This window comes from Aythya ferina (assembly GCF_964211825.1).
Source record: "Aythya ferina genome assembly, chromosome: 28".
Classification (NCBI taxonomy): Eukaryota; Metazoa; Chordata; class Aves; order Anseriformes; family Anatidae; genus Aythya; species Aythya ferina.
Genome location: NC_140325.1, coordinates 3273496 through 3296648, shown reverse-complemented (window position 1 = coordinate 3296648; position 23153 = coordinate 3273496). Strand labels below are relative to the sequence as shown.

The 23153-nt window shown below is 63.0% G+C and overlaps 2 protein-coding genes and 2 pseudogenes across 4 annotated transcripts; all 4 read left to right on the top strand.

The window, feature by feature from the left end:
- Positions 1-367: 367 nt before the first annotated feature.
- Positions 368-1289, top strand: LOC311424567 (molybdate-anion transporter pseudogene; annotated as a pseudogene). Its single transcript has 2 exons — positions 368-502; positions 984-1289. The product of its transcript is annotated as a molybdate-anion transporter pseudogene (transcript).
- A 1012-nt stretch (positions 1290-2301) lies between these two features.
- On the top strand, positions 2302-8408 carry LOC311424750 (separin-like). Its single transcript, XM_084500135.1, has 14 exons — positions 2302-2457; positions 4093-4180; positions 5186-5420; positions 5642-5816; positions 5955-6133; positions 6217-6344; positions 6420-6542; positions 6621-6776; positions 6850-7023; positions 7125-7229; positions 7353-7462; positions 7554-7637; positions 7709-7873; positions 8106-8408. Exons 2-14 carry the CDS (start codon positions 4100-4102, stop codon positions 8305-8307), a joined length of 1917 nt encoding a protein of 638 aa, XP_084356261.1. The 5' UTR covers positions 2302-2457; positions 4093-4099; the 3' UTR covers positions 8308-8408.
- A 3753-nt stretch (positions 8409-12161) lies between these two features.
- Positions 12162-13101, top strand: LOC311424566 (molybdate-anion transporter pseudogene; annotated as a pseudogene). Its single transcript has 2 exons — positions 12162-12296; positions 12778-13101. The product of its transcript is annotated as a molybdate-anion transporter pseudogene (transcript).
- A 981-nt stretch (positions 13102-14082) lies between these two features.
- On the top strand, positions 14083-20191 carry LOC311424737 (separin-like). Its single transcript, XM_084500116.1, has 14 exons — positions 14083-14237; positions 15837-15924; positions 16953-17187; positions 17370-17586; positions 17730-17911; positions 17994-18121; positions 18197-18319; positions 18398-18553; positions 18627-18800; positions 18902-19006; positions 19127-19239; positions 19331-19414; positions 19486-19650; positions 19889-20191. The coding sequence occupies exons 2-14, from the start codon at positions 15844-15846 to the stop codon at positions 20088-20090; spliced, it is 1965 nt and encodes a 654-aa protein (XP_084356242.1). The 5' UTR covers positions 14083-14237; positions 15837-15843; the 3' UTR covers positions 20091-20191.
- The last annotated feature ends 2962 nt before the right edge of the window (positions 20192-23153 follow it).

Here is a 23153-nt window from a genome sequence, read left to right as displayed (position 1 = left end):
CAGGTGGGAGTGCAGTTACACCAGGACGGGGGGCAGTTACACCAGGTCGGGGCAGTTACACCAGGAGTGGGGGCAGTTACACCAGGTCGGGGCAGTTACACCAGGACGGGGCAGTTACACCAGGTGGGGGGCAGTTACACCAGGACAGGGCAGTTACACCAGGACGGGGCAGGTACACCAGGTGGGAGGGGCAGTTACACCAGGAGTGGGAGCAGTTACACCAGGTCGGGGCAGTTACACCAGGTGAGAGGGGCAGTTACACCAGGACAGGGCAGTTACACCAGGTCGGGGCAGTTACACCAGGTGGGGGGCAGTTACACCAGGTCGGGGCAGTTACACCAGGACGGGGCAGTTACACCAGGTGGGCTTCTTCTCCCCCTTCATGCTCGCCTTCTCCACCACCCCCAGCCAGGAGAGCCCGGCCGAGTCCTTCGTGGCCTTCCTGCTCCTCGAGCTCTCCTGTGGGCTCTACTTCCCGGCCATGGGCTTCCTGCGGCGCAAGGTGTGAGCAAAATCTCAAATCATTTTCTTCAGACAGGCTCTTCTGTGCAGCTGTTTTATTTGCGCTTGCAGCGGTGGCTGTCCTGCCAATTAGGAGTGCCTTTTAGTTAACAAAGCCTAACCTTTCATTCCCTATTCCCCGACAGCCGATCACCTCCCCTGTTTCCTCGTGGCTGAGTACTGCAGGTTCACGAGCTGCTCGACGCTCCTCTGGACCATACATGTACCATTTCTCTCGGTTTCAACCCTTGAATTTCTCCTTTCTCACGTTGTGAGAACTTGGGATCTTTGTTTCACTGTTCCCATGCTGCTCGTCCTGTTTGTCTCAAGCTTCCACCTTATTTTGGAACAGCGAGGCCTCCCACTCTCCGCTTATCTGCTTCGCGCTTCTCCGCTTCTCCATGTTATGACTCCACGACCCCCCTGGGGCACACATGAGGAATTCTCTACTGCACAAAAACATGGCTTTGTTTCTCACAAAGGCGATCCCGGAGAAGGACCGGCCGGGGGTGCCGAACTGGTGCCGTGTCCCGCTCAACCTGCTGGCCTGCCTGGGGCTGCTGCTTCTGCACGGCGCCGACCACGGGCCCGGCACCCGCAGCATCTTCTCCGCCTGCTGCGGCCTCATGCTGCTGGTGCTGCTCGCCGTCGGCGGCCTCTTCCCCGTCGTCGGCCTCTTCCCCGTCGTCGGCCTCTTCCCCGTCGGCGGCCTCTTCCCCGTCGTCCCCCACGACGCCGAGCTCTGGCTGCCGCCCCCCCAGGGCCAGCCCGACGCCCCCGAGCTGTGATGCGGGAGGGGGTCCCGGGGTGGCCGAGGGGGAAAGCCCCCCCGGCTGGTGACCCCTGCGGTGCCCCCACCCTGGCGTCCTGCCGGGGACGGCACTGGAAGCACACAGGGACGGAGTGCCGCAGGGTGAGGGCCCCCTGCGCACCCCCTCGCCCCTCAGCTTCCCTTTTTTTTCAGGAAAATAAAGCGTTTCTGCACGTGCTTTCCCTGCGTGAGAGCCGTTCCGTAGCCAGTAATGGGCTGAGGCGAGGCTCTCAGCGAAGCTGGGATTTTATTCACGGTGGTGGGCAGTCCCCAGGCAGGGCACACATGACTGTCCCCAGGCTGGGCACACAGCACGGTTTGCCGGTTGCTTGACTTTCTTTCACAGAATCCAGGAATATCCCGAGTTGGAAGGGACCCACGGTGAGGGGTCTGGAGAACAAATCTTACGAGGAGCAGCTGGGGGAGCTGGGGTTGTGCAGCCTGGATACAGGAGGCTCAGGGGCGACCTTATCGCTCTAGGGGTACCTTCAAGGAGGCTGTGGAGAGGTGGGGGTTGGTCTGTTCTCTGCCCAGCCCCCCTATAATTGCTCAGCACGACCCCAGGTCGTTGCAGGAAGCACGGCCAAAAGCACGACAGACGCCAGGATGGTCAGATCATGCTGCATTTTATTGCCCGAATAGCCTCGCTTTTCACAGAAGAATCACAGAATCACAGAATCAATCGATTTTCTAGGTTGGAACGAGCGAACTTCACAGGGGCAGGCAGTGTCTCACCCAAGATTATCAGTCAAAAGCACCCAAACAACTGCACGAAAACAACCCCAGCTGTTGTGATTAGCAGGCACGCGGACCTTGTCCTTGACAACAAAAAAAAATCCCTTGGATTTTTTCCCAAGGAATACCCCTTTGGCCACTTGGGGTCTGCTTGGCCCCCCCCCAGCTCCTGCTGCACCCCCAGGCTGCCTGCAACGACAACAGCCGCGTGTTCTCAGCACCCTGCCCATCCCAACCCAAAACGCGGCGCCCCAACAGCTGCTAGGGGGGACGTGACGCGGGGCCGTTCTGGGACTACAAGTCCCGGCGTGCCCCGCGCGGGGCGCCCCGCCCTCACCTGCCCGCGGCGCGGCTTATTTGGACGGGGCGCGGCGGGCGCCGCGGGTCTGCCGGCGAGAAGCGATACAAGGGTACGTGGGGGGGGCAAAATAAGGGGGGGGCCGCAGGGACTCGGGGGTCCCTGCAGGGACTCGGAGGGAGCCGCGGGGGGCCGGGGGGGGGGCCGAAGGGACTCGGGGGGCTGAGGGACCTGGGGGGACCCAAGGAAATGGAGGGGGGCTGCAGGGACCCGGGGGGCCCTGCAGGGACTCGGGAACTCGGGGGGTTCCTGTAGGGACTCGGAGGGGACTCGGGGGGGCCCTGCAGGGACCCGGAGGGGGCTGCAGGGACTCGGGGGGGGGCCGGGGGGCTGAGGGACCTGAGGGGACCCAAGGGCTTGGCGGGGGGCTGCGGGGGCGGGGGGCTGCGGGGGCGGGGGGGCCCGGGGGGTGCTGGGGGACTCAGGGGTAGGCGGGGGGGGCCGGGGGGGTTTCTGCAGGGACTTGGAGGGGACCGGGGGGGGCCGCAGGGACTCGGACGGACTCGGGGGCGACTGCAGGGACTCGGAGGGGGGCCGGGGTGTGGCTTTGGGGCCCTGGGGGGGGCAGCTGTGGGACTCGGGCGGTCTGCAGGGGCTCGGAGGGGACTCGGGGGGTGCTGGGGGTCCGGGGGGCTGAGGGACTCAGGGGTAGGCGGGGGCGCCGGGGGGGTCCCTGCAGGGACTCGGAGGGGACCCGGGGGGGTCCCTGCAGGGACTCGGAGGGGACCCGGGGGGGTCCCTGCAGGGACTCGGAGGGGACCCGGGGGGGTCCCTGCAGGGACTCGGAGGGGACCCGGGGGGGTCCCTGCAGGGACTCGGAGGGGACCCGGGGGGGTCCCTGCAGGGACTCGGAGGGGACCCGGGGGGGTCCCTGCAGGGACTCGGAGGGGACCCGGGGGGGTCCCTGCAGGGACTCGGAGGGGACCCGGGGGGGTCCCTGCAGGGACTCGGAGGGGGGCCGGGGTGTGGCTTTGGGGCCCGTGGGGGGGCCGGGGGGCGGCTGAGGGACTCGGGGGGGCCCTGCAGGGACTCGGGGGGGGCTGGGGGTCCGGGGGGGTTTCTGCAGAGACTCGGAGGGCGGCAGGGGGGCGGCTTTGGGGCTGGGGGGGGGCCGGGGGGCGGCTGAGGGACTCGGGGGGACCCTGCAGGGACTCGGAGGGGGCTGCAGGGACTCGGAGCGGGGCCGGGGGGTTCGTGTAGGGACTCGGGGGGGGGGGGCTGAGGGACTTGGGGGGGCTGCAGGGAGTCGGGGGGGACTCGGGGGGGTCCCTGCAGGGACTCAGAGGGGGGCCGGGGTGTGGCTTTGGGGCCCGTGGGGGGGCCGGGAGGCGGCTGAGGGACTCGGGGGGGACCCTGCAGGGACTCGGGGGGGGGGCCGGGGTGCCCGGGGGGGGGCTGTGGGACTCAGGGGAAGGCGGGGGGGGCCGGGGGGGTTTCTGCAGGGACTCGGAGGGGACCCGGGGGGGGCTGGGGGGCAGCTATGGGACTCGGGGGGGGCTGAGGGGCGGGGGGGGCTGTAGGGAGTCTGGGGGGGCCTGAGGGGCAGGGGGGGCTCAGGGGGGTCCTGCAGGGCCTGGGGGTGGGAGTGAGGGGTGGGGGGCGCTCTGTAGGCCTCTTTGGAGACTGGGGGGGTGTGGGGCTGTGAGCACCAGCACCCCCTCACCCCCCCACCCCCCCCACCCCGCAGGGCTGACATGGAGCACCTCCAGGGCACTGATTTTGTGGCGCGTACGGCCACCACGGAGGGCACAGAGACACTGCAGGCGGAACTGTCGGTGAGCTGCGGGGGGGGCGGCCGGTGCTGCACGAGGGCTGGGATCCCCTGCTGGGGGGCCGAAACTCTCCTTCCCTCTCTCCGCCCTGTTATAATCCAATTTAGTCATTTTATCTCTCACCCCCCCAGTATGATCTTTACCAGGTGGCATTCAGCCGCTGTGTGATGGGTTTACATATCCTCTTCAGAGTGGTGTGGGATCCTTGGTGTAATGACCACCTGTACACAAAAATCATGAGATGCGTGAAACAATTTTAAAGATAGGCAAGGAGTGACTCCTAACGGTGAACATCCCCACCTAGTGTTATTTGCAGGAATTAACCACTTGTGTGTTCGGTACGTTTTTTTTTGTGGCATGGCACAGGTCATTTTTATCTCTTGGAACTGTGCCGATACATCTACCTTTTCCCGTAGTTGGGTCAAAGTTATCCCGATTTCCTGACCCCAACTGCACTTGGAAGAATTTGAATATGGGGGCTTAACACTTCCACGTAGCCAGCACCCTTCAGTTATCTCCTCGGGTACAACCCCCTTCTTTTTTCACAATGCTTGGAAGCAGTGTGGGAAAGGAGAACTCTGTCAACTTATTAGAAAACACTGTAGTAGGTTGGGCAGTCCCAGGTATCTTTACAGTCTGGACAACCAAACCTTCCCCTATTCACTCTTTATTAGGGCCCGACTACCTTGGAAGGCAAGTCTCGGGTTTTTCCTTCTTTATTAGGACGAGTCCTCCCCTATCTGTTCCGTGTTCGTAAAATCTGACACGTTTCCTAGTACCCAGCTAGTATCGTCCGAGTTTGTTATATTTATAGATAGGATTTATAGATCCTAGATCCCTAGATAGATCTAGATTCCTAGATAGAATTTATAGCTCCTCTAGATATATTTATAGATCCTTTGTTTTAACCAGGATGTTCACCCAACCCCCCTTCCCCATTTGTCCCCATGTTACAATGCCGTGAGGTGTGAAACCTTCTCTTCTCAGTAGATTCTTTAAATTCTCAAGGACAATGAAGAAACGACGAAGACCCCGAGAGCCAAGCTCCCAGCTGGGGAGGATGCCACTCAAGCCCCCGTGCTCAGCGACTCCGAGGCGGTGGCGCCTCGCACCCTGTGCCCCAGAGCCTGTCCCCCCACCAGGGCCCGTGACCAGGGGGGCGAGGACACCGAGCACGTCCCGGCGGGGGGGATGCCGGGCAGCAAGAACCCCCTGTGCCTCGATGCCCTGCGTGTTATGGAAGGTGAGCGGGAGTGGGGAACCGCGGGGTGGGAAGAGGCAAATGGCAACGCTGGGGCCACCTCCGCCGAAGCGTGTCTTAAAAGGGCAAAAACCCTCCAAGTGGAGGGGAGAGCAGCAGAGGGAGAGCCAAGGTGGCCACGGGCTCGCTGCCTGATCCTGGTGGTGTTGCTTTGCCCCTTCCGGATGATTCCTGGCTGGACGCTGTCCACGCGTACCTGAAAGCTGCCTTCAACTGCAACGGCCACTGCCTGCCTGCCGGGCTCTACAGCCAGATCTGCCAGCTCCTGGCTCTGCTCACAGGCGACCAGGACTCCGTCTCCACCGCCTATCTGCTGTGCGAGTCGGTCTCCATCACCACGCGCCATCAGCTGCTCAGCATCATCCACAAGAAGCTTCAGTAAGTTTTGTGCCCCCCTGCCTCTGTCGCTGGAGCTTTGCTGAGAAGGGGAAGGGGCTCAGCCAAACCTAGAGCCCTGGAGGGCTTGGTTTGGAGCAACGTTCCCCCCCCCACCCCTGACCACCTCTCCCTCTGCAGCAAACTGAACAAGTCAGCAACAGCTGCGGCTGAGCAGCTCCAAGGGCTCTCCCTGCAGGATGCTCCCTCGCGCATCCATCACCTCATTGAGCTCCAGAACCTCTTCAGCTTCAGCCCCACGTGTCTGGGGTCCCAGGAGCTCAAGAGATTCACAGAGCAGCTGCAGCAGATCCCTGCAGGTGAGAGCTGATCCAAGTGGAGCCCCGGAGGGTGCTGCCTGATGCCTTGGCCTCTCCTGAAGGTCGGGGGGTGACTTTTTCAGGAGTGACTGTCTGTGTGCTGACCCTCATGAGCATCCAGCCCTTCTCCAAGGACGACATACTGCTGCTGACACGGTTGGAGAGGGGCAGCATTCCCATCACCATCCACATCCCGACCGCGCTCAAAAAGGTGAGGGAAGGGCTAGAAGAGTGGAGCAGCCGGGATGAGCCTGGGGCTGGGCTCATAGCTCCCTTCCTCCCCCAGGCCCCGCTGAGCTCAGTGCTGAGTGACTTCGACACCATCCAGAAGGAGCAGAAAGAAACCATCAACTGCACCAACAACCGTGACTGGTGGCTGTGCTGCTCCGAGCTGGACCGCAGGATGAAGGTAGGCGAGAGGCACCCCGTGCTCCCCACGCCTGGGGGGAATGCTCGGACCCCCCCGTGACTCTGTCCTCTCTCGCAGAGCCTCATCGACACCCTGGAGACGGAGGTGCTGGGCTGCTGGAAGGGAATGCTGCTCCCCACCAGCCAGGATCCCGCGCTGGCCGAGGAAGCCATCCGCCTCCTCGCCCAACTCCATCCCTGCGGCTGGCGGGGCTGGAACTCGGCGCTGCTCAAGGTGCTGAGCTCCCCGGGCTGGGGCAGGGCACAGGGGGAGCTCTGCCTTGGCTCACACCTACCCCTTGCCGCAGGTCCTGCTCAACGCTGCTCCCCTCCTCACCCCGGCCGACGTGCGAGCCCTGGCCGCAGGGATGTGCCCTTCGCAGTCCCGCAACAAAGCGGAGCTCCTCCTGCAAAAGGCCCTGGAGAAGCAGAGGAGCCGCGTCCGGGCACCTGGCGGCTCCCTCGTCCTCGTGCTGGATAAAGTGAGAGCCTGCCCCTGCTGCTTCTCCCTCAGCTCGGACAGGCGCTCTATCGCTCACGCCTTCCTCCCCTTCCTTTCTTCCTCCTCCTCTTCCCTGCACAGCACCTCCAGAAGCTGCCCTGGGAGAGCATGGCGTGCCTGCGCGCCGTGCCTGTCACCCGCCTCCCGTCCCTGCGCTTCCTCCTGAGTTACAACCTGGCACCGAGGGTGAGTGGAAGGGGGGCACCCTGGCTCTGCCGCGGGGCTTGGGACCCCCCGAGGCTGGTGCTGGGCTGGGGCTGACTCGTGATTTCTTATTTCTTTTTTCCCTTCCTCCTCCCCCCTCAGCAGGCAGGCTCTGTGCTGCACCGCGGCGTCAACCCCACCAGGACCTTCTACATCCTCAACCCCCAGAACAACCTCCCGAGCACCGAGGAGCGCTTCCGCAGCTGGTTCGAGAGGTGAGGAGGAGCGGGGGCGCACAGAGCGGGGAGGAGGGGGGTCCGTGCTCCCTCCCCCCCCTTCTATGACTTCTCCCCTCCTTTCCCGCAGCCAGCAGGGCTGGAGCGGGGTCACAGGAGCCATCCCCAGCCAGGAGCAGATGCAGGCAGCGCTGCTGGAGCACGACCTCTACATGTGAGTGCCCGTGGCCGTGCGGGGCTGCGCTATCGCGCTCACCCTGCTCACCCTGCTCCTGTTCCTGGCAGCTACGTGGGGCACGGGGCGGGCGCCCGCCTGCTGGACGGGACAGACATCGCCCAGCTGGACTGCAACGCCGTGGCCCTGCTCTTCGGCTGCAGCAGCGCCGCGCTGGCCGTGCGCGGCGGCCTCGAGGGCTCCGGCATCGTCCTCGACTACCTCCTGGCCGGCTGGTGAGGCGGGGAGAGAGGGGGTGGCTTCTGGGGGGCAGACGGGGTCTTCGCCCCATCCCCTTCTTGCCTTCTTTTTACCCCATCCCCACCTCCCTGCTTTTTATTGCCCCCCTCCCCTGCCTTTTCCCTGTGCTGGTAAGCAGTGAGTGTTCTCCTTGTCCTCCTCTCACCCCGCTCCTTCGCCCAGCCCTCCTGGCCCTAACCCCTCTAACCCCCTTTTTTTTTTTCCCAGCCCCTTCGTCCTGGGCACCCTGTGGGACGTGACTCAGTGTGACCTCGACCGCTACACTGAGGCGCTGCTGCAGGGCTGGCTGCAGGCGGGCTCCGGTGCCCCCCTCCTGCAGTACGTGGCCCAGGCCCGCCAAGCCCCCCGCCTCAGATACCTCACCGGGGCTGCCCCCGTCGCCTACGGCCTGCCCGTGTGCCTGCAGTGAGAGCCGGCGTCCCCCCTGCTTCCTGTTCTTTGAAGTAGTTGGATTTTAAATAATTCCCCCTCGTTTGATAAATAATAAATAAAGTGTCTTCCCCTTCACAATGGGTGGTGTGCGCTTGTACCACGAGCTGGGAAAGGACCAAGGGGCTCCTGGAGCCTAACCCAACCGAAGCCACTCCATCCTCACAGAATCACAGAATTTCTAGGTTGGAAGAGACCTCAAGATCATCGAGTCCAACCTCTGACCTAACGCTAGCAGTCCCCACTAAACCATATCCCTGAGCTCTACATCTAAACGTCTTTTGAAGACTTCCAGGGATGGTGACTCCACCACTTCCCTGGGCAGCCTGTTCCAGTGCCTCACAACCCTTTCGGTGAAGAAGTTCTTCCTAACATCTAACCTAAAACTCCCCTGGCTCAACTTTAGCCCATTCCCCCTCGTCCTGTCACCAGGCACGTGGGAGAACAGGCCAACCCCCACCTCGCTACAGCCTCCCTTGAGGTACCCATAGAGAGCGATAAGGTCGCCCCTGAGCCTCCTCTTCTCCAGGCTGAACAAGCCCAGCTCCCTCAGCCGCTCCTCGTAGGCCTTGTTCTCCAGGCCCCTCACCAGCTTCGTCGCCCTTCTCTGCACCCGCTCGAGCACCTCCATGTCCTTCTTGTAGCGAGGGGCCCAAAACTGAACGCAGTACTCGAGGTGCGGCCTCACCAGAGCTGAGTACAGGGGGACGATCACCTCCCTAGCCCTGCTGGTCACGCTGGTCCTGATACAAGCCATCAATCCCATCCCTGCCCCCCCCAGGGACGGTGATGCTGCCCCCTCCCCGGGCACCCTGCCCCAGGGCCTGTGCCCTCTCCTGAGCAGAAATCTCGCTTCCACCCTGAGCCTTCGCCCTTCCCTCGGGGCCTTAGGAGGAGGCCGACCCCAGCCCCCCCGGCTTCCTTCCAGCGGGGGGCGTCCCCTGGCCCTCCTCCAGTGCTGCTCCCCTTTGTCCCCCATCCCACAACCCGACCCTTCCTTTCCTGGGGGGTCCCCTGCCCCCCTTTCACCCTCAGTTTGTGGGGGGGACCCCAGGCTTCCCTCAAGCACCTGCGGGGGGGGGGGGGGCTGCTTGGTGTCCCCCCCATGGCTCAGAGGAGCCTCCCCTCCTGGGGGGCTGCAGCTTTTTGCCTTTTTTTGGGGGGGGGGGCGATGGCATCGTAGTATGAAGGCCTTATACTAAAGCATAATCAACAGTGTTTGGTTCCATTTGGGTTTGCTTTGTTTCATAATTGGTAGCTGGCATTCATGACCCCCCCACATGTTATTCTCAGCTATGTTGTCAGTCTCGGCCTTACCGGAGCTCGTAGGGCTGCCGAGGGTTGGCACTGCAGTATTTTATGGAGTATTTTCCGCAGGCTGGATTCCCTGGACACTTTCTGACAATGCCTCATTTGGTCCTGGGGCCTAGCAGCATCCTCCTTTTTATTAGGATGAGTCCTCCCCTATCTGTTCCGTGTTCGTAAAATCTGACACGTTTCCTAGTACCCAGCTAGTATCGTCCGAGTTTGTTATATTTATAGACAGAACCTTGCGAATTTCTTCATTTCCGTGGAAGGTTCCCGTATATCCTATACCATGCCCTCGCCACCCGTAACGGGGATCCACTTGTCAGTCCCTGCTGCCCCCTCCCCGCAGCCTGCCCCCGCTGCCCCCTCGGGTGTCCCCCCCGGCCCTGCCGCCCGCGGCTCAGCATCAAGTGAGGGGGGCGCGGGGACCCCCCCCGGGACCCCGGTGAGTGCGGGGGAAACTGAGGCACGGGCAGGGCGAGGGGGTGGGGGTGTGCAAGAGCGGGGGGCGTTTGCACGGGGTTGGGGGGTGAGGAGAGCTGGGGGCGATTGCACAGGGCATGGGGCAATTGTGTGGGGGCTGGGACAACTGCGCAAGGTGTTTGCCCCCGGGCGGGGCATTTGCAAAAGAAGGGGGTGGGGGGGAGCAGTTACACCAGGTCAGGGCAGTTACACCAGGAGTGGGGGCAGATACACCAGGACAGGGCAGTTACACCAGGTTGGGGCAGTTACACCAGGTGGGAGGGGCAGTTATACCAGGTTGGGGCAGATACACCAGGACGGGGCAGTTACACCAGGAGTGGGGGCAGTTACACCAGGTCGGGGCAGTTACACCAGGACGGGGGGCAGTTACACCAGGTCGGGGCAGTTACACCAGGTGGGAGGGGCAGTTATACCAGGAGTGGGGGCAGTTACACCAGGTCGGGGCAGTTACACCAGGTCGGGGCAGTTACACCAGATTGGAGCAGTTACACCAGGACGGGGGGCAGTTACACCAGGTCGGGGCAGATACACCAGGACGGGGCAGTTACACCAGGTGGGAGGGGCAGTTACACCAGGTCAGGGCAGTTACACCAGGACGGGGCAGTTACACCAGGTGGGAGGGGCAGTTACACCAGGTCAGGGCAGTTACACCAGGACGGGGCAGTTACACCAGGTGGGATGGGCAGTTACACCAGGTGTGGGGGCAGTTACACCAGGTCGGGCAGATACACCAAGTCGGGGCAGTTACACCAGATTGGAGCAGTTACACCAGGTCGGGGCAGTTACACCAGGTCGGGGCAGATACACCAGGACGGGGCAGTTACACCAGGTGGGAGGGGCAGTTACACCAGGTCAGGGCAGATACACCAGGACGGGGCAGTTACACCAGGTGGGAGGGGCAGTTACACCAGGTCAGGGCAGTTACACCAGGACGGGGCAGATACACCAGGTCGGGGCAGTTACACCAGGTGGGAGGGGCAGTTATACCAGGTTGGGGCAGATACACCAGGACGGGGCAGTTACACCAGGTGGGAGGGGCAGTTACACCAGGTCGGGGCAGTTACACCAGGTCGGGGCAGTTACACCAGGACGGGGCAGTTACACCAGGTCGGGGCAGTTACTCCAGGTGGGAGGGGCAGTTATACCAGGTTGGGGCAGATACACCAGGACGGGGCAGTTACACCAGGTGGGAGGGGCAGTTACACCAGGTCGGGGCAGTTACACCAGGTCGGGGCAGTTACACCAGGTGGGGGGCAGTTACACCAGGACGGGGCAGTTACTCCAGGAGTGGGGGCAGTTACACCAGGTGGGGGGGGCAGTTACACCAGGAGGGAGCAGTTACACCAGGACAGGGCAGTTACACCAGGTGGGAGGGGCAGTTACACCAGGAGTGGGGGCAGTTACACCAGGTCGGGGCAGTTACACCAGGTGGGGGGCAGTTACACCAGGACAGGGCAGTTACACCAGGACGGGGCAGTTACACCAGGACGGGGCAGTTACACCAGGTCGGGGCAGTTACACCAGGACGGGGCAGATACACCAGGACGGGGCAGTTACACCAGGTGGGAGGGGCAGTTACACCAGGTCAGGGCAGTTACACCAGGACGGGGCAGATACACCAGGTCGGGGCAGTTACACCAGGTGGGAGGGGCAGTTATACCAGGTTGGGGCAGATACACCAGGACGGGGCAGTTACACCAGGTGGGAGGGGCAGTTATACCAGGTTGGGGCAGATACACCAGGACGGGGCAGTTACACCAGGAGTGGGGGCAGTTACACCAGGACGGGGCAGATACACCAGGTGGGAGGGGCAGTTACACCAGGAGTGGGGGCAGTTACACCAGGTCGGGCAGATACACCAAGTCGGGGCAGTTACACCAGATTGGAGCAGTTACACCAGGTCGGGGCAGTTACACCAGGTGAGAGGGGCAGTTACACCAGGACAGGGCAGTTACACCAGGTCGGGGCAGTTACACCAGGTGGGGGGCAGTTACACCAGGTCGGGGCAGTTACACCAGGACGGGGCAGTTACACCAGGTGGGCTTCTTCTCCCCCTTCATGCTCGCCTTCTCCACCACCCCCAGCCAGGAGAGCCCGGCCGAGTCCTTCGTGGCCTTCCTGCTCCTCGAGCTCTCCTGTGGGCTCTACTTCCCGGCCATGGGCTTCCTGCGGCGCAAGGTGTGAGCAAAATCTCAAATCATTTTCTTCAGACAGGCTCTTCTGTGCAGCTGTTTTATTTGCGCTTGCAGCGGTGGCTGTCCTGCCAATTAGGAGTGCCTTTTAGTTAACAAAGCCTAACCTTTCATTCCCTATTCCCCGACAGCCGATCACCTCCCCTGTTTCCTCGTGGCTGAGTACTGCAGGTTCACGAGCTGCTCGACGCTCCTCTGGACCATACATGTACCATTTCTCTCGGTTTCAACCCTTGAATTTCTCCTTTCTCACGTTGTGAGAACTTGGGATCTTTGTTTCACTGTTCCCATGCTGCTCGTCCTGTTTGTCTCAAGCTTCCACCTTATTTTGGAACAGCGAGGCCTCCCACTCTCCGCTTATCTGCTTCGCGCTTCTCCGCTTCTCCATGTTATGACTCCACGACCCCCCTGGGGCACACATGAGGAATTCTCTACTGCACAAAAACATGGCTTTGTTTCTCACAAAGGCGATCCCGGAGAAGGACCGGCCGGGGGTGCCGAACTGGTGCCGTGTCCCGCTCAACCTGCTGGCCTGCCTGGGGCTGCTGCTTCTGCACGGCGCCGACCACGGGCCCGGCACCCGCAGCATCTTCTCCGCCTGCTGCGGCCTCATGCTGCTGGTGCTGCTCGCCGTCGGCGGCCTCTTCCCCGTCGTCGGCCTCTTCCCCGTCGGCGGCCTCTTCGCCGTCGTCGGCCTCTTCCCCGTCGTCGGCCTCTTCCCCGTCGTCCCCCACGACGCCGAGCTCTGGCTGCCGCCCCCCCAGGGCCAGCCCGACGCCCCCGAGCTGTGATGCGGGAGGGGGTCCCGGGGTGGCCGAGGGGGAAAGCCCCCCCGGCTGGTGACCCCTGCGGTGCCCCCACCCTGGCGTCCTGCCGGGGACGGCACTGGAAGCACACAGGGACGGAGTGCCGCAGGGTGAGGGCCCCCTGCGCACCCCCTCGCCCCTCAGCTTCCCTTTTTTTTCAGGAAAATAAAGCGTTTCTGCACGTGCTTTCCCTGCGTGAGAGCCCTTCCGTAGCCAGTAATGGGCTGAGGCGAGGCTCTCAGCGAAGCTGGGATTTTATTCACAGTGGTGGGCAGTCCCCAGGCTGGGCACACAGCACGGTTTGCCGGTTGCTTGACTTTCTTTCACAGAATCCAGGAATATCCCGAGTTGGAAGGGACCCACGGTGAGGGGTCTGGAGAACAAATCTTACGAGGAGCAGCTGGGGGAGCTGGGGTTGTGCAGCCTGGATACAGGAGGCTCAGGGGCGACCTTATCGCTCTAGGGGTACCTTCAAGGAGGCTGTGGAGAGGTGGGGGTTGGTCTGTTCTCTGCCCAGCCCCCCTATAATTGCTCAGCACGACCCCAGGTCGTTGCAGGAAGCACGGCCAAAAGCACGACAGACGCCAGGATGGTCAGATCATGCTGCATTTTATTGCCCGAATAGCCTCGCTTTTCACAGAATCACAGAATCACAGAATCGATTTTCTAGGTTGGAACGAGCGAACTTCACAGGGGCAGGCAGTGTCTCACCCAAGATTATCAGTCAAAAGCACCCAAACAACTGCACGAAAACAACCCCAGCTGTTGTGATTAGCAGGCACGCGGACCTTGTCCTTGACAACAAAAAAAAATCCCTTGGATTTTTTCCCAAGGAATACCCCTTTGGCCACTTGGGGTCTGCTTGGCCCCCCCCCAGCTCCTGCTGCACCCCCAGGCTGCCTGCAACGACAACAGCCGCGTGTTCTCAGCACCCTGCCCATCCCAACCCAAAACGCGGCGCCCCAACAGCTGCTAGGGGGGACGTGACGCGGGGCCGTTCTGGGACTACAAGTCCCGGCGTGCCCCGCGCGGGGCGCCCCGCCCTCACCTGCCCGCGGCGCGGCTTATTTGGACGGGGCGCGGCGGGCGCCGCGGGTCTGCCGGCGAGAAGCGATACAAGGGTACGTGGGGGGGGCAAAATAAGGGGGGGGCCGCAGGGACTCGGGGGTCCCTGCAGGGACTCGGAGGGAGCCGCGGGGGGCCGGGGGGGGGGCCGAAGGGACTCGGTGGGCCGGGGGGCTGAGGGACCTGGGGGGACCCAAGGGCTTGGCGGGGGGCTGCAGGGATCCGGGGGGGCCCTGCAGGGACTCGGAGGGGGCCGCAGGGACTCGGGGGGTGCTGGGGGTCCGGGGGCCTGAGGGACTCAGGGGTAGGCGGGGGGGGCCGGGGGGGTTTCTGCAGAGACTCGGAGGGGGGCGGCTTTGGGGCTGGGGGGGGGCCGGGGGGCGGCTGAGGTACTCGGGGGGACCCTGCAGGGACTCGGAGGGGGCTGCAGGGACTCGGAGAGGGGCCGGGGGGTTCGTGTAGGAACTCGGGGGGGGGGTGAGGGACTTGGGGGGGCTGCAGGGACTCGGGGGGGTCCCTGCAGGGACTCGGAGGGGGGGGGGCGGGGTGCCCGGGGGGGGGCTGTGGGACTCAGGGGAAGGCGGGGGGGGCCGGGGGGGTTTCTGCAGGGACTCGGAGGGGACCCAGGGGGGGCTGCAGGGACTCGGAGGGGACTCGGGGGGGTCCCTGCAGGGACTCGGAGGGGGCTGCAGGGACTCGGGAGGGGGCCGGGGGGCTGAGGGACCTGAGGGGACCCAAGGGCTTGGCGGGGGGCTGCAGGGACTCGGGGGGCTGAGGGACCTGGGGGGACCCAAGGAAATGGAGGGGGGCTGCAGGGATCCGGGGGGGCCCTGCAGGGACTCGGAGGGAGCCGCGGGGACCCGGGGGGGCCCTGCAGGGACCCGAGGGGGGCCGGGGTTCCGGGGGGCTGTGGGACTCAGGAGTGGGCGGGGGGGGCCGGGGGGGTCTCTGCAGGGACCCGGGGGGGGCTGCAGGGACCCGGGGGGTCCCTGCAGGGACTCGGAGGGGACTCGGGGGGGTCCCTGCAGGGACTCGGAGGGGACTCGGGGGGGTCCCTGCAGGGACTCGGAGGGGACTCGGGGGGGTCCCTGCAGGGACTCGGAGGGGGGCCGGGGGGGCCCTGCAGGGACCCGGGGGAGGCCGGGGGGGCTGCAGGGACTCGGAGGGGGGCCGGGGCGTGGCTTTGGGGCCCTGGGGGGGGCAGCTGTGGGACTCGGGGGGGCTGCAGGGACTTGGAGGGGACTCGGGGGGGCCCTGCAGGGACTTGGGGGGGCTGCAGGGACTCGGAGGGGACTCGGGGGGGTCCCTGCAGGGACTCGGAGGGGGGCCGGGGTGTGGCTTTGGGGCCCTGGGGGGGGCGGCTGAGGGACTCGGAGGGGGCTGCAGGGACTCGGGGGGGGGGCGGGGGGTTCGTGTAGGGACTCGGGGGGGGGGCTGAGGGACTTGGGGGGGCTGCAGGGACTCGGAGGGGGGCTGGGGGACAGCTATGGGAATCGGGGGGGCCTGAGGGGCAGGGGGGGCTCAGGGGGGTCCTGCAGCGCCTGGGGGTGGGAGTGAGGGGTGGGGGGCGCTCTGTAGGCCTCTTTGGAGACTGGGGGGGTGTGGGGCTGTGAGCACCAGCACCCCCTCACCCCCCCACCCCCCCCACCCCGCAGGGCTGACATGGAGCACCTCCAGGGCACTGATTTTGTGGCGCGTACGGCCACCACGGAGGGCACAGAGACACTGCAGGCGGAACTGTCGGTGAGCTGCGGGGGGGGCGGCCGGTGCTGCACGAGGGCTGGGATCCCCTGCTGGGGGGCCGAAACTCTCCTTCCCTCTCTCCGCCCTGTTATAATCCAATTTAGTCATTTTATCTCTTACCCCCCCAGTATGATCTTTACCAGGTGGCATTCAGCCGCTGTGTGATGGGTTTACATATCCTCTTCAGAGTGGTGTGGGATCCTTGGTGTAATGACCACCTGTACACAAAAATCATGAGATGCGTGAAACAATTTTAAAGATAGGCAAGGAGTGACTCCTAACGGTGAACATCCCCACCTAGTGTTATTTGCAGGAATTAACCACTTGTGTGTTCGGTACGGTTTTTGGTTTTTTTGTTTTTTTGTTTTTTTTGTGGCATGGCACAGGTCATTTTTATCTCTTGGAACTGTGCCGATACATCTACCTTTTCCCGTAGTTGGGTCAAAGTTATCCCGATTTCCTGACCCCAACTGCACTTGGAAGAATTTGAATATGGGGGCTTAACACTTCCACGTAGCCAGCACCCTTCAGTTATCTCCTCGGGTACAACCCCCTTCTTTTTTCACAATGCTTGGAAGCAGTGTGGGAAAGGAGAACTCTGTCAACTTATTAGAAAACACTGTAGTAGGTTGGGCAGTCCCAGGTATCTTTACAGTCTGGACAACCAAACCTTCCCCTATTCACTCTTTATTAGGGCCCGACTACCTTGGAAGGCAAGTCTCGGGTTTTTCCTTCTTTATTAGGACGAGTCCTCCCCTATCTGTTCCGTGTTCGTAAAATCTGACACGTTTCCTAGTACCCAGCTAGTATCGTCCAAGTTTGTTATATTTATAGATAGGATTTATAGATCCTAGATCCCTAGATAGATCTAGATTCCTAGATAGAATTTATAGATCCTCTAGATATATTTATAGATCCTTTGTTTTAACCAGGATGTTCACCCAACCCCCCTTCCCCATTTGTCCCCATGTTACAATGCCGTGAGGTGTAAAACCTTCTCTTCTCAGTAGATTCTTTAAATTCTCAAGGACAATGAAGAAACGACGAAGACCCCGAGAGCCAAGCTCCCAGCTGGGGAGGATGCCACTCAAGCCCCCGTGCTCAGCGACTCCGAGGCGGTGGCGCCTCGCACCCTGTGCCCCAGAGCCTGTCCCCCCACCAGGGCCCGTGACCAGGGGGGCGAGGACACCGAGCACGTCCCGGCGGGGGGGATGCCGGGCAGCAAGAACCCCCTGTGCCTCGATGCCCTGCGTGTTATGGAAGGTGAGCGGGAGTGGGGAACCGCGGGGTGGGAAGAGGCAAATGGCAACGCTGGGGCCACCTCCGCCGAAGCGTGTCTTAAAAGGGCAAAAACCCTCCAAGTGGAGGGGAGAGCAGCAGAGGGAGAGCCAAGGTGGCCGCGGGCTCGCTGCCTGATCCTGGTGGTGTTGCTTTGCCCCTTCCAGATGATTCCTGGCTGGACGCTGTCCACGCGTACCTGAAAGATGCCTTCAACTGCAACGGCCACTGCCTGCCTGCCAGGCTCTACAGCCAGATCTGCCGGCTCCTGGCTCTGGCCACGGGCGACCAGGACCCCGTCTCCACCGCCTATCTGCTGTCCGAGTCGGTCTCCATCATCACCATGCGCCCTCAGCTGCTCAGCATCATCCACGAGAAGCTTCAGTAAGTTTTGTGCCCCCCTGCCGCTGTCGCTGGAGCTTTGCTGAGAAGGGGAAGGGGCTCAGCCAAACCTAGAGCCCTGGAGGGCTTGGTTTGGAGCAACGTTCCCCCCCCCCCCCCACCCCCAACCACCTCTCCCTCTGCAGCAAACTGAAGAAGAAGTCGGCAGCAGCTGCGGCTGAGCAGCTCCAAGGGCTCTCCCTGCAGGATGCTCCCTCGCGCATCCATCACCTCATTGAGCTCCAGAACCTCTTCAGCTTCAGCCCCATGTGTCTGGGGCCCCAGGAGCTCAACAGATTCAGAGAGCAGCTGCAGCAGATCCCTGCAGGTGAGGGCTGATCCAAGTGGAGCCCCGGAGGGTGCTGCCTGATGCCTTGGCCTCTCCTGAAGGTCGGGGGTGACTTTTTCAGGAGTGACCGTCTGTGTGCTGACCCTCGTGAGCATCCAGCCCTTCTCCAAGGACGACATACTGCTGCTGACACGGTTGGAGAGGGGCAGCACTCCCATCACCATCCACATCCCGACCGCGTTCACCAAGGTGAGGGAAGGGCTAGAAGAGTGGAGCAGCCGGGACGAGCCTGGGGCTGGGTTCACGGCTCCCTTCCTCCCCCAGGCCCCGCTGAGCTCAGTGCTGAGTGACTTCGACACCATCCAGAAGGAGCAGAAAGAAACCATCAACTGCACCGACAACCGTGACTGGTGGCTGTGCTGCTCCGAGCTGGACCGCAGGATGAAGGTAGGCGAGAGGCACCCCGTGCTCCCCACGCCTGGGGGGAATGCTCGGACCCCCCCGTGACTCTGTCCTCTCTCGCAGAGCCTCATCGACACCCTGGAGACGGAGGTGCTGGGCTGCTGGAAGGGAATGCTGCTCCCCGCCAGCCAGGAGCCCGTGCTGGCCGAGGAAGCCATCCGCCTCCTCGACCAGCTCCATCCCTGCGGCTGGCGGGGCTCGAACCCGGCGCTGCTCAAGGTGCTGAGCTCCCCAGGCTGGGGCAGGGCACAGGGGGAGCTCTGCCTTGGCTCACGCCTACCCCTTGCCGCAGGTCCTGCTCAACGCTGCTCCCCTCCTCACCCCGGCCGACGTGCGAGCCCTGGCCGCAGGGATGTGCCCTTCGCAGTCCCGCAACAAAGCGGAGCTCCTCCTGCAAAAGGCCCTGGAGAAGCAGAGGAGCCGCGTCCGGGCACCTGGCGGCTCCCTCGTCCTCGTGCTGGATAAAGTGAGAGCCTGCCCCTGCTGCTTCTCCCTCAGCTCGGACAGGCGCTCTATCGCTCACGCCTTCCTCCCCTTCCTTTCTTCCTCCTCCTCTTCCCTGCACAGCACCTCCAGAAGCTGCCCTGGGAGAGCATGGCGTGCCTGCGCGCCGTGCCTGTCACCCGCCTCCCGTCCCTGCGCTTCCTCCTGAGTTACAACCTGGCACCGAGGGTGAGTGGAAGGGGGGCACCCTGGCTCTGCCGCGGGGCTTGGGACCCCCCGAGGCTGGTGCTGGGCTGGGGCTGACTCGTGATTTCTTATTTCTTTTTTCCCTTCCTCCTCCCCCCTCAGCAGGCAGGCTCTGTGCTGCACCGCGGCGTCAACCCCACCAGGACCTTCTACATCCTCAACCCCCAGAACAACCTCCCGAGCACCGAGGAGCGCTTCCGCAGCTGGTTCGAGAGGTGAGGAGGAGCGGGGGCGCACAGAGCGGGGAGGAGGGGGGTCCGTGCTCCCTCCCCCCCCTTCTATGACTTCTCCCCTCCTTTCCCGCAGCCAGCAGGGCTGGAGCGGGGTCACAGGAGCCATCCCCAGCCAGGAGCAGATGCAGGCAGCGCTGCTGGAGCACGACCTCTACATGTGAGTGCCCGTGGCCGTGCGGGGCTGCGCTATCGCGCTCACCCTGCTCACCCTGCTCCTGTTCCTGGCAGCTACGTGGGGCACGGGGCGGGCGCCCGCCTGCTGGACGGGACAGACATCGCCCAGCTGGACTGCAACGCCGTGGCCCTGCTCTTCGGCTGCAGCAGCGCCGCGCTGGCCGTGCGCGGCGGCCTCGAGGGCTCCGGCATCGTCCTCGACTACCTCCTGGCCGGCTGGTGAGGCGGGGAGAGAGGGGGTGGCTTCTGGGGGGCAGACGGGGTCTTCGCCCCATCCCCTTCTTGCCTTCTTTTTACCCCATCCCCACCTCCCTGCTTTTTATTGCCCCCCTCCCCTGCCTTTTCCCTGTGCTGGTAAGCAGTGAGTGTTCTCCTTGTCCTGTCCTCCTCTCACCCCCCTCCTTCGCCCAGCCCTCCTGGCCCTAACCCCTCTAACCCCCTTTTTCTTTTTTCCCAGCCCCTTCGTCCTGGGCACCCTGTGGGACGTGACTCAGTGTGACCTCGACCGCTACACCGAGGCGCTGCTGCAGGGCTGGCTGCAGGCGGGCTCCGGTGCCCCCCTCCTGCAGTACGTGGCCCAGGCCCGCCAAGCCCCCCGCCTCAGATACCTCACCGGGGCTGCCCCCGTCGCCTACGGCCTGCCCGTGTGCCTGCAGTGAGAGCCGGCGTCCCCCCTGCTTCCTGTTCTTTGAAGTAGTTGGATTTTAAATAATTCCCCCTCGTTTGATAAATAATAAATAAAGTGTCTTCCCCTTCACAATGGCTGGTGTGCGCTTGTACCACGAGCTGGGAAAGGACTAAGGGGCTCCTGGAGCCTAACCCAACCGAAGCCACTCCATCCTCACAGAATCACAGAATTTCTAGGTTGGAAGAGACCTCAAGATCATCGAGTCCAACCTCCGACCTAACACTAACAGCCCTCCACTAAACCATATCCCTAAGCTCTACATCTAAGCGTCTTTTGAACACTTCCAGGGATGGTGACTCCACCACTTCCCTGGGCAGCCTGTTCCAGTGCCTCACAACCCTTTCAGTGAAGAAGTTCTTCCTAACATCCAACCTACACCTCCCCTGTCACAGCTTTAGCCCATTCCCCCTCGTCCTGTCACCAGGCACGTGGGAGAACAGGCCAACCCCCACCTCGCTACAGCCTCCCTTGAGGTACCCATATAGAGCGATAAGGTCGCCCCTGAGCCTCCTCTTCTCCAGGCTGAACAAGCCCAGCTCCCTCAGCCGCTCCTCGTAGGACTTGTTCTCCAGGCCCCTCACCAGCTTCGTCGCCCTTCTCTGCACCCGCTCAAGCACCTCGATGTCCTTCTTGTAGCGAGGGGCCCACAACTGAACGCAGTACTCGAGGTGCGGCCTCACCAGAGCTGAGTACAGGGGGACGATCACCTCCCTAGCCCTGCTGGTCACGCTGGTCCTGATACAAGCCATCAATCCCATCCCTGCCCCCCCCAGGGACGGTGATGCTGCCCCCTCCCCGGGCACCCTGCCCCAGGGCCTGTGCCCTCTCCTGAGCAGAAATCTCGCTTCCACCCTGAGCCTTCGCCCTTCCCTCGGGGCCTTAGGAGGAGGCCGACCCCAGCCCCCCCGGCTTCCTTCCAGCGGGGGGCGTCCCCTGGCCCTCCTCCAGTGCTGCTCCCCTTTGTCCCCCATCCCACAACCCGACCCTTCCTTTCCTGGGGGGTCCCCTGCCCCCCGGGGTGGCTCAGTTTGTGGGGGGGACCCCAGGCTTCCCTCAAGCACCTGCGGGGGGGGGGGGCTGCTTGGTGTCCCCCCCATGGCTCAGAGGAGCCTCCCCTCCTGGGGGGCTGCAGCTTTTTGCCTTTTGGGGGGGGGGGCGATGGCATCGTAGTATGAAGGCCTTATACTAAAGCATAATCAACAGTGTTTGGTTCCATTTGGGTTTGCTTTGTTTCATAATTGGTAGCTGGCATTCATGACCCCCCCACATGTTATTCTCAGCTATGTTGTCAGTCTCGGCCTTACCGGAGCTCGTAGGGCTGCCGAGGGTTGGCACTGCAGTATTTTATGGAGTATTTTCCGCAGGCTGGATTCCCTGGACACTTTCTGACAATGCCTCATTTGGTCCTGGGGCCTAGCAGCATCCTCCTTTTTATTAGGATGAGTCCTCCCCTATCTGTTCCGTGTTCGTAAAATCTGACACGTTTCCTAGTACCCAGCTAGTAGCGTCCGAGTTTGTTATATTTATAGACAGAACCTTGCGAATTTCTTCATTTCCGTGGAAGGTTCCCGTATATCCTATACCATGCCCTCGCCCCCTCGGGTGCCCCCCCCACCCTGCCGCCCGCGGCTCAGCATCAAGTGAGGGGGGCGCGGGGACGCCCCCCGGGACCCCGGTGAGTGCGGGGGAAACTGAGGCATGGGCAGGGCGAGGGGGTGGGGGTGTGCAAGAGCGGGGGGCGTTTGCACGGGGTTGGGGGGTGAGGAGAGCTGGGGGCGATTGCACAGGGCATGGGGCAATTGTGTGGGGGCTGGGACAACTGCGCAAGGTGTTTGCCCCTGGGCGGGGCATTTGCAAAAGAAGGGGGTGGGGGGGAGCAGTTACACCAGGTCAGGGCAGTTACACCAGGAGTGGGGGCAGATACACCAGGACAGGGCAGTTACACCAGGTTGGGGCAGTTACACCAGGTGGGAGGGGCAGTTATACCAGGTTGGGGCAGATACACCAGGACGGGGCAGTTACACCAGGAGTGGGGGCAGTTACACCAGGTCGGGGCAGTTACACCAGGAGTGGGGGCAGTTACACCAGGTCGGGGCAGTTACACCAGGTGGGAGGGGCAGTTATACCAGGAGTGGGGGCAGTTACACCAGGTCGGGGCAGTTACACCAGATTGGAGCAGTTACACCAGGACGGGGGGCAGTTACACCAGGTCGGGGCAGATACACCAGGACGGGGCAGTTACACCAGGTGGGAGGGGCAGTTACACCAGGTCAGGGCAGTTACACCAGGACGGGGCAGTTACACCAGGTGGGAGGGGCAGTTACACCAGGTCAGGGCAGTTACACCAGGACGGGGCAGTTACACCAGGTGGGATGGGCAGTTACACCAGGTGTGGGGGCAGTTACACCAGGTCGGGCAGATACACCAAGTCGGGGCAGTTACACCAGATTGGAGCAGTTACACCAGGTCGGGGCAGTTACACCAGGTCGGGGCAGATACACCAGGACAGGGCAGTTACACCAGGTGGGAGGGGCAGTTACACCAGGTCAGGGCAGATACACCAGGACGGGGCAGTTACACCAGGTGGGAGGGGCAGTTACACCAGGTCAGGGCAGTTACACCAGGACGGGGCAGATACACCAGGTCGGGGCAGTTACACCAGGTGGGAGGGGCAGTTATACCAGGTTGGGGCAGATACACCAGGACGGGGCAGTTACACCAGGTGGGAGGGGCAGTTACACCAGGTCGGGGCAGTTACACCAGGTCGGGGCAGTTACACCAGGTGGGGGGCAGTTACACCAGGACGGGGCAGTTACTCCAGGACAGGGCAGTTACACCAGGTCGGGGCAGTTACACCAGGTCGGGGCAGTTACACCAGGTGGGGGGGGCAGTTACACCAGGAGGGAGCAGTTACACCAGGACAGGGCAGTTACACCAGGTGGGAGGGGCAGTTACACCAGGAGTGGGGGCAGTTACACCAGGTCGGGGCAGTTACACCAGGTGGGGGGCAGTTACACCAGGACAGGGCAGTTAC

Bases quoted from the DNA above. Each gene is read 5' to 3' on its own strand.
- LOC311424737 (XM_084500116.1), top strand. From the start codon at position 15,844: ATGGAGCACCTCCAGGGCACTGATTTTGTGGCGCGTACGGCCACCACG. The intron at 17,912-17,993 runs GTGAGGGCTGAT...TGACTTTTTCAG, and splicing joins GCTGCAGCAGATCCCTGCAG to GAGTGACCGTCTGTGTGCTG. The intron at 18,554-18,626 runs GTGCTGAGCTCC...CCCTTGCCGCAG, and splicing joins CGAACCCGGCGCTGCTCAAG to GTCCTGCTCAACGCTGCTCC.
- LOC311424750 (XM_084500135.1), top strand. From the start codon at position 4,100: ATGGAGCACCTCCAGGGCACTGATTTTGTGGCGCGTACGGCCACCACG. The intron at 6,134-6,216 runs GTGAGAGCTGAT...TGACTTTTTCAG, and splicing joins GCTGCAGCAGATCCCTGCAG to GAGTGACTGTCTGTGTGCTG. The intron at 7,874-8,105 runs GTGAGGCGGGGA...TTTTTTTCCCAG, and splicing joins GACTACCTCCTGGCCGGCTG to CCCCTTCGTCCTGGGCACCC.